The sequence below is a fragment of the Arachis hypogaea genome, chromosome 16 (genome assembly GCF_003086295.3).
Source record: "Arachis hypogaea cultivar Tifrunner chromosome 16, arahy.Tifrunner.gnm2.J5K5, whole genome shotgun sequence".
Lineage (NCBI taxonomy): Eukaryota > Viridiplantae > Streptophyta > Magnoliopsida > Fabales > Fabaceae > Arachis > Arachis hypogaea.
In genome coordinates this window covers 11,106,439-11,116,436 of record NC_092051.1, presented here as the reverse complement: position 1 = coordinate 11,116,436, position 9,998 = coordinate 11,106,439, and the positions used below count along the sequence as shown (strand labels likewise).

The 9,998-nt window shown below is 32.0% G+C and overlaps 1 protein-coding gene across 1 annotated transcript; it reads right to left on the bottom strand.

Annotated features, from left to right (window-relative positions):
- Nucleotides 1–3,861: 3,861 nt before the first annotated feature.
- LOC112756372 (peroxisomal ATPase PEX6) lies at nt 3,862–9,868 on the bottom strand. The gene is made up of 16 exons (XM_025804948.3): nt 9,402–9,868; nt 8,612–9,265; nt 8,289–8,532; nt 7,986–8,121; nt 7,663–7,843; nt 7,164–7,355; nt 6,464–6,742; nt 6,273–6,344; nt 5,649–5,735; nt 5,414–5,536; nt 5,214–5,324; nt 5,088–5,126; nt 4,874–4,995; nt 4,628–4,772; nt 4,466–4,546; nt 3,862–4,360 (listed from the first exon to the last, which is right to left on the bottom strand). Exons 1-16 carry the CDS (start codon nt 9,660–9,662, stop codon nt 4,271–4,273), a joined length of 2,817 nt encoding a protein of 938 aa, XP_025660733.1. The 5' UTR covers nt 9,663–9,868; the 3' UTR covers nt 3,862–4,270.
- Nucleotides 9,869–9,998: the final 130 nt, after the last annotated feature.

The following is a 9,998-nucleotide window of genomic DNA, read 5'->3' as shown; positions in this document are numbered from 1 at the left end:
AATAATAATCAATACTTTCTTTAGATTACTCTCTTATTTCTAACAAATATGATACTAAAATATTAAATAATTCTAGACAAATTTTTATCAAAATTAATTTTTTATAATAATTTTTTTGTTATGATAATAAAGAAAAGGTAATTCAAAGATAAATTTTATCTCATGTTAAATTGTATTTGCTCAAATCGATTTTAACATAAGAGTTAATATTTTAATTTAATCACAAACTATATGTTATTATTAATAAGTAATTGTTATACTTTAAAAAAAATAAAATTATTATTCATTGATTTTAATGTTTTTAATATTAAAAATAGTTAAATTTTAAGTTTAATTAATTTTGTAAATATTTTTATAACAAAAGTCATTTTGCATGTTTTAATTTAAAAAATATATATTTTATATATTTTTATATATCATCTCATACATGACACATATACATATCCTAGTAAGAATATAAAATGTGATATTTCTTTATATTTCTTGACAAAAAATAATTGATAAGAGTGGGGCACGAAACTATGGTTGCAACCGAGAAAAAAAATAGAAAAAGAAAGGAAGGAAAAAGACATCCTCTATGTCCCAAAGAAAATGAAAGTGGAATGCCCCGTTGCCGTGAGTTTCATTATGTGAATCTTATTAAATTTTTTTATATTATATTTTTGCAGAAAAACTGAAATGACCATTTTTCTTATCAATTAATCCCTATATTCAGATCATTTAACCAATCAATCAAGTCTAACTAAATAATTTTAACCTAATTTACTTCCATATATTACTATTTCTAACAAACTTTTGACTTAATGTACGAATATATATAATTGCTTTCTTCATGCGGATTTCATTTTTTTTTTCAAAAATTTTTAGCATTTTCTGCATTTTCTACGTTCTCTTCCTTCTTTGCATTCTCTGCATTCTTTTTCTTTCTGTGTTCTCTTTGTTTTCTACATTCTCTTCGTTCAAGATCGATGCTCTTTTGTCTTATTTGAATATTTGGATCAAATTTTTTAAAATAAGCAGTGAAAGAACAGATATTTCATTTTCGAAGACAATAAATGATTCAAGTTCAGACTGTCAATTGAACCAGAACGAATTAGATTATTGTTTTGAACCGAATTAAGTGGCTGATGTGTGGTTCGAATATAGTTAATGTAGTTCGTTAATAGTTTATGATTCTATAATTGAATAATTTTATTTTTATTAGTGAAAATTGATGTTCATGGTTAATGATTTGAATTTGAATGTAATGTAGGAGTTCTAAATCTGAATTATTATTTTGATGAACCTGTTTCGTTTCCAGTTTTAGTGCATTTGGAAGTATAAATTGGTTTATTTTGGAAATGCTTTCAGTGTATTTTCAATTTCTGTGTGATTTTTTATTTTTAATATAGAAATGAAGTTTACTTTTTATATTTTCTTGTTTTGTTCCACTTTACCATATTACTGTTTGTTTTAAGATTGGTTTTTTCAATTTTTTCAGAGATTTGTTTATTTTAAATATACAGTACACAAACAATTCAATAGTTAAGAAGTGTAGAAATTCAACCTACAAAATTTTTATATCTTCTGATAAAAATTTATAGAAAAAACTGTAAGCATTCTTGGTGTTTATTTGAATAGTTTTTGGTGTATTCGGTGTAGCAATTCGGTGTATTACAGAAATAATTCTTCTTTTTCTGCATTTTTGTGAACCTGGATTCATTCAGATTAACAGGATTTCAATACAGTACAGACAATTTCATAGAAGTTTAATTTTGCAAAGAAATTATATGAAAAGCTTGGATTGAATATTTACAAAGATACAAAGTATGTGTTTGTTTTAACTATACATTGCACAGACAATTCAGTAGACAACTAGTATAGAAATTCTTAATTAAATGAATATGCCAATTCTTTCAGGAGCTTATGTGGCACATTCAAAACTGGGATATGCGTTATAGCAGCAAATCCCAATTCTTCGACAATAGCTTTCTTATCATTGTTCATGTTGTAGAATATATCATAAATAGATCTTGTGGAACATCTCAAATTATGAGTTTTTTGTAAATAAATGAAAATTATGTTACATAATTATATTTATAAAAAAAAAATTGAGTTGTTCTAACATATATATGGTTATATTATATTTTGGTCCTTCCTTTTTTATGGTACTCCTCTCAACAACTTTTTTTATTGTCATTTTTTTATAAGGAATAAAAAATTAGGTTAATAGCTAAAAATACCACCATGTGCACCTTAATTCATATGGAATACACCGAAATACAAACCAAATACACCACTATTATTTCTTGATTGCATCATATAATATCAGTTCAAAAAAATATGTAAATCAATCAAACATGCACAAAATGATACCAGAAGCACTACAACAAAATTTTATGGGCTAATTACAACAAGTCCATGAACAAAATTCCTCAAAAATGGACAAAAACACTTACAAGTTACTCAAACATACAAAAAAAAATATCAGAAATACTACAACAATATTCTGTTGTCTAGTTATAACAAAAAGAGGACAACAACATCAAGTGCACCTCAATTCACATGAAATACGCCGAAAGACAAACCAAATACACCGTTATTATTTCTTGATTACATCACAGAATGTCAGTTCAAAAAAACATGCAACTCAATTAAACATGTACAAAATGACACCAAAAGCGCCACAACAAATTTCTACAAGTTAGTTACAACAAATCCATGAACAAAATCTCTCAAACACATGCAAATCACTCAAACATGCACAAAATAACATCAGAAACACTACAACAATATTTTGTTGTCTAGTTACAACAAAAAGAGGATAACAACACCAACTGCATCTCAATTCAGACAAAATACACCGAATGTTGTTATTGATTACTACATACGAACTCAGTTCAAAACATGCAAATACTCAAACATGTACAAAAAACACATTCAAATTCCTCAAACTCATGCAGATATAGGTTAAACTATATGAGAAATACTACGTAACATTTTTACACCGACCTAACAATGTTATCACCAAATGAAAAGTATAATAAGAACAATAATATGTACTTTAACGTAAGAACACAAAATGAATATACCAAATAAACAGAAATATGACTATTTAGTGTTTCACAATTAAAAATGCAAAAGAAAAAAGTGAAAAACTAGACGATTAGTGGACAGTACCTTCAATAATCTTTCATCTTTTGTTTTTGTATTTTTTGGTGAAGATTTGGAACGTAATTTTGAGATTTCCTTAAGTTTTCGCGAAGATTTTAATAGATTTTTGAGAAATTTTGAACGTCGTTTGAAGTTTGATAGTTTCAGCTTTGATCAAGGGAGAAAAAACATTTTTCATATTAATGTTCGCGCTATTGAACAATTGCGGGAGCACGTGTTTACACGCTATCTAATCTAAAGTTGATTTTTATTGGGTTTGAGCTAACTTAATTAGACTTGGTTGCTAAAAAAAACTTGTATTTATAGCATAACTATTTTCTTATTTAGTAATTAAGAAGACTCTCCATTAAAAGTGAACAAGTGCTATAATCTTAAGTAGATTATATGAAATGATATTAAAAATATAATTTATAATTTGATATATTCTAGTATGAATATGTTACGATGATTATGTAAGTATTGTTAAAATTAAAATTTTATATTTTTTTATATATTTTGATAATACTTTTTTTAAGTAACACTTTTTAGAAAAATATTGTTTAACAATAAAAAAATATTACTTTAATTTTAACAATATTTTTTAAAATATCATAACATCGTAACATAATCGTACTAAAATGAACTTTATAATTTTTATACTCTCATACAAATATTTATAAACTACTTATCTTCAATAAATAAGAATCAACCGTGAGCATGACATATCAATGATATCAAAGCGTCTTCATAATAAAGAAAAGGAATAAAATAATGAAGATAATTCACGGAAACATGTTTACAATGAGTTGTTCATCATCTAAACGTGGCAATGAGCTTATGTAGTTGGTAGCCAAATATAAGACCTATGCCTATCAGGTATGTAATATATAAATTTCTTATAGATATAGTTGCAGTCTAGTCTATTGTGACTAGAGCACTTCTACAACTTTGTCGACTCTTCAAAAATATTATTAAAAATAAAATTATATCTTTTTTATATTTTTACAACACTTTTTACTTTTATTTTTTAAATTAAAGTGTTTTCAAATATTGAAAATTTATTACTTTAATTTAACAACACTTTTCAACTGTTGCCAAAAACAATTTGCATGAAAGAACAAGAACGTAAGAAGAGAAATTATTTTGAGGTGCCCTCAAACTGATCTCTAAGTTTCTCATACTTCTGAAGCTCAGCCATGGAGAGGGAAGGAGACAGCTCTACTAAGACCTAAAATTTTCAGGAAATGGCAGTCACAATATCAGTAGGAAAAATGCTTCAAAGTTTGAACTTTGAACCATGGTTAACCAAATTAGAAGGGGGGATTCTAGATACCTGGACAAAATCACTGTATTCAACAACTACAGAATCTGCTTCACTATCTTGGCTGGAAGACTCCGGATTTGTGCTCGAAACCTAGACAAAAATCACCAAGGATCAGTACAGTCTAAAATCACAGAATCATGGGTGCAGATCCAATGATCTTGGTGTACTAACCTTGCGCTTCGCTGCATGGAACCAGGCGTCTGCACACAATGCATACATGTCAGCTCCGGTGAAGTTCGGCGGACATTTTTTCGCTATAGAGTACAGTGAAACATCTTCATGCAACTTGAACTTTCGAGTTTGTGCTTTCAAGACCCTGGGAAAGTTCGATATTAGAAGTGCATAACAATCTATCACAAAAGATATCAAATAATAGATTCTTCACCAAACAGAGAACCGGAAACGTAGAGTGCTTACCGCTCCCTATAAGACGCATCGGAGTTAACTCCAACATATAGAAGCTTATCGAATCTACCGGGACGTAGAAGTGCCGGATCTATCAAATCCGGTCTATTACTTGCACCAATAATAAACAGATCCTAGTAGGCCACATAGAGAGATACCATTTTTTAGAAGGAAAATAAAATATCACATGAATGCTAAAATAAATTTTCCAGAAAGAGAATAAAACCTGTGTCGAATCACTTAAGCCATCGATCTCGGCTAGCATCTATTAACAAGGGAAACATATTGCATTAGGAAACTCGGGGAAGGTTTTCTACAAACATGGCATTATTTAGAAAAGGTAAATAAATACCTGAGAAACCACCCTGTCCATAACGCCCCCAGAATCTCCAGAAGCACCCCGAGCTGGGGCGAGAGAATCAAGCTCATCGAAGAAGATAACACATGGGCGTGCTGATCTGGCCTGTGAATTACATTGAAAGTTTAAAACATTCAAATATGCTATGAAAACGGTCCATTTCAGATATAAAATTAGCAAAACTAGTGCTATACCTTCTGGAAAATGTCTCTAACATTCTTCTCAGACTCTCCGATGTACATGTTTATCAGTTCAGGACCTTTTACACTAAGAAAATTTAAAGAACATTCAGTAGCAACAGCTTTTGCTAATAATGTCTGAAATGCAATAAAAATAATTGAAAATAGAATGGAGTCAGAAAACTTCAGTAAGGGGAAAAATGTAAAAGGCAGGTTGAATATTGTCATTAACGGGTACCCTGCAACTTACTTTGCCAGTTCCAGGAGGACCGTACAGAAGAACGCCGGATCTCTTGCGTAATCCAGATGCAAAAAGATCTTTATGCAGGAGGGGCAACTAAAAATATGAAATTCAGAACAATTAGATATTCTACATAAACAGTATATCCGAGATTGCTTATTATTTAACAAGATAAATACACCAATATATAAGAAACAAGCCTGAAAATGTTTTGAAACAAAAAAAATTGACTTGAAGCAGAAGCATATTATTTTCCATCAATTAGAAAAAGCTAAGATATGCTAAATAAACTGAGATGATAGATAGCAGAGAAAGTCTCTTCAATATCCATTTTAACAGAATTGCACTTTCATAGCTTCCATGTTTAGGAGGTAGGCTAGACTCTTCAAAAGCTCCTCATTTCTCTCTTTTAACTTTTATTTTTATACATGAATAGAAACTTGAATGGACTTCAACTCAACCAACTTACAAATATGACAACCTAATGATTAATATACAATGTTGAACATTTAAACACAAGTTTCACTGAATGTATGTTCAAGTTGCTTTGTCTCCAACATAAAAGGGTGGAGTTGTGCTTTTATATAAGAAGAAAGATGTAAAATCAATAGTTATGCCACACAAGAAGCTCACCTGAACAGTATCCAGGATTGATTTTTTGACTTCTTCAAGCCCACCGACATCTTCCCATTTCACATTGGGAACCTGCAAATCAGTTCCATGCTTAATATCTCCATGAAGTTAGGAAAAGTTTTCATCTCAAAGACAAATAATGAGCTAATGTGTGCACTCTTCATTGATAAAACAATAGCAGTTTAATTTACTTTTGGAGTGCCCAATGCTGATGCATTTCTTTTCTTTGATCGTTCTAAAGCATTCATCAAATCTTCCTTCCTAGGAATTTGAGGTGAAACTTTCTCCTTCTCCTGTGTCACTTTGGAACTAGAAGAAGCATCTATATCCTCAAACCTATGTTTGTCCACTTCAGTATCGTTCCTGGGAAATAAGTTGGCACCAGCATCAGCAATTAGAGCACACATATCCCTGGGCATAAAACCAGATGTTTGACCAACTATTTCTTTTACAAAACCCTCCAAATCAGGCTGCAAGAAGCAACAATGTGATTGATCAAATTCAGCAGTAATAATCAAAGAAGTCCAATGTGCAATTAAATGCCAGTCCTAATAATTTGAGGGATATTATACATATTTTTTTGGATAAAAATTTCTATACTACCATACAAATGGTGATCCTAAATTTAGTATCCCATTTTTTTCTTTTGCATAAGAGCCCACTATTATATTTTTAATTTTTAACAAAGAAGAGAGGAGAAAGTTTAACAAATTAATCACATGGCCCAACTCTTCTACCCACTCCTTGCTTTCAATATCATTTATTCATAACTTAGTTTTTAAATCAGTTTAATTAAGTTTTGAAATTTAGAGAGAACTGGCATTGGCGATGCCACAAGTAAAAAGAAGCAAAAGAAGGTTTACACAAGATGAAGCTTCATTCCAAACTTACATCAGAGAGGAGTCCAGAAACATTTTGAAGTGAGTGGGATAACATTTCAGTCCTTTGCTCTTCAGTCAAAGGTCCCATACTTATTTCATGGCTAAAGCAGCGTCTGATAGTTGGAGGTAGACCTTCTGAGCTGTCGGCAGCAGCAATCAAGAGGATTTGATGCACGCTTGTTTTCTCAACATTCTTCTCAACCTTCACCAGCATGTTGCAAAAGTAAATATCTTTGTAATCCTATATATTAGAAATACAAAAAAAAAAAAAGAAATGGTAGAGGTTGGCACAACTTAATAGAGTTCCCACAAGCTGTTTCACTTTCATTAGATTCTTTTTCCTGTTATGGAAACTACGAAAACTATGTACTATTTATCTGGCCTGTTGCTTCTTTTGATGTTATCTTGTTTTGCTTCTTTCTCTGATTTGTAATATGATAAAGATTTAAGGTTTACTAAAGGGTAATCATCAAAGAATAACAACAACATTCATATAAGTTAAATCTTACAAATTCACCATTTGATTTTCCCCTGGAGTTGCTATCATGTTCACTAATTGGTTCAGTGAATCTCCTGATAACAGATGCTACTTCAGATGTATTGCCTCTTTGATCATTTAGTGAACCATCGGGAGAAGGTGAATCTCGAAAAACATCAAAATGCCGTAGAAGAAGTATTGCTGGTGAGTATCTGTAACAATCACATCCCAGAAGTGCATAAAAATCAGAAAACATATTCAAAGAAGTAAATTCCTCTTGGCCTGAGACAGGCAATCAGCTTAACATATATACATAGTTAGATACATATATGTACTTGTAGTTTCAAAATATACCTTTGAGCTGTCTTGAAAGCTTGAGCCAAAGCAATAGATTTTCTTTCAGACACCATTAGATCATGACAGTTATATTCCACCACATGCAAGCCCAGTCGACGAGCAACATATCTAACTACAGTTCTCTTCCCACAACCTGCATAATTCTGTTGATCAGAAATACAATATAGGCCATCAATGAATTCAAACAGCACCACATGTGACTTCTCAAACCAGGTATATTTATTTCAAATAAGAAAAATAACTGTGAATACAAATGGTGATTCACATGGAAAGTAGGGTATAAGGCAACGGAGAACACACCTGCCAAGCCATACAATAGAACTGAAATTCTAAACTTCGAAGAAAGGGCCGATGGACAGAAAGTTGGTGTAAGTATTGAACCCAATATCTTTACTGTGTCTCCTTGCAATGGCACAGGTCCTTCTGGTCCAGCAATTAACAAATCTGGAGGAAGGGCGGATGGTGAACTCCCTCCTAGGACCAGAGCAGTTGAGGTTTTATTGACTCGAAGGAACGGTTCATCTGATGGTTCCATAGCAATGACCTGAGGATATAAGTTACACTCTAACAAGAACCTGACATATTTCTTGAGATTTATGGGGAAAAAAATGAACTAAATATACCTTGAAGTAGATAAGGTTACTGTCATTTTTCTTATCTGATTTTTGGTTGCACGGAATGCAAATAGTTGAATTGCATTTCCAGTTTATGTTAATCCCAAAAACATCTCCTCTTGACAAATATCTATCGACTTCGAAGTACTTTTGTAATGCTAAGTCAATCATGTCTTGCCGTTCTTTAGATTCAATAGGTGAAGTTTCTCTGATAGATTCAAGGATGCCACATTCTGGCATCTTCACAAAAGAAACCCTCAAATGTGATGCAAACCTAAGAGCTTGAGCAAAAGGTGCCAACTCAACATTGATAACATAATCCTCATTGCTTTTTGCAGCATCCTCATTACAAAATTGGGGCTTGAAATAAGAAGCTAAAGTGTCCTCTCCATGTTGTAGAATGGATTTTAAGCATGACATGTGCAAATTTAGATTAAATGCTAAAAGTGGAGACAAATAAGCAACTTCATGATCAAACAACAAGGCCCCACTAGCAGGGAAATCACAAGAAGGAAACACAAGCATTACTCTGGCAGGATGAGAAGAAGATGATGATAAATTCAAATCAGAATCAGGCTCAAGTGTAGTAGTAGTTCCTGGAGGATCAAGAGCAATGGCCACAGCAACCCTCTGCACACCCATCTCAGCATTCTTCACCAGAACCTAAAAACAAATAAATGAATAAAAAACACAAAATTTATCCCAAAAAACAATACTTTTAACATCGAAGAGATTTAATTCGATAAAGGGGTATCAGAATTGAAGTTAAAGTTTAGAGGAGCTTGTGAGTGTGGATTACCAGTGAACCAGAAGTGACAGAGAGCCTCTTAAGAAGTAAAGTGGAGAGGCCAACAAGGGCAGAATCGTCAAGAGAAGGTAATTGGGGATGGTGATTCGGGTGGTCGGAGAATCGGAGAATCCCCACAGGTAATTGGAAGAGGGGAGTGGTAGTGGCGGTGGCGGTGGCGGTTGCAGGGTCGTTGCTTGGGGAAGAGCTCAACAAGGAATTGATGAGGTGTTTGGTGGAAGAGAGAACGAGAGGCTTCCTCTGTTCCACCATTTTCTTGATCCTTTTTCAGAGAAAATTCCAAAATTGTTACCAATTTCAGCTTCAGTTGTTTATCTCTAATTCTCTATGCGGATGATGTTAGGAGCACAAAGAACAAGGAGCTTACTCATGCAGTTCTTTTATCAAAAAATTATGCTAGGATAAGAACATTTTAAAGAATTTTTTTTTTTTAATATTGGAGTGGTAGTGGTGTTTTTGTTAAATGTAGATTGTTGGGGTGTTATACTTAAATGTCCGATCGTTTAACTAGAGAAGCAGAAATTGGACACAAATTGGTACACAAATCGTTCCCACGGATTTGTGTTAAAAAAAATTAAAAAATTTTAA

Excerpts from the sequence above, each read along its gene's own strand:
- LOC112756372 (XM_025804948.3), bottom strand. The coding sequence starts at position 9,662 with ATGGTGGAACAGAGGAAGCCTCTCGTTCTCTCTTCCACCAAACACCTC. Across the intron at positions 6,743-7,163 it reads TTTCTGGACTCCTCTCTGAT|CCTGATTTGGAGGGTTTTGT; the intron begins GTAAGTTTGGAA and ends TGCTTCTTGCAG. Across the intron at positions 4,547-4,627 it reads TCCATGCAGCGAAGCGCAAG|GTTTCGAGCACAAATCCGGA; the intron begins GTTAGTACACCA and ends ATTTTTGTCTAG.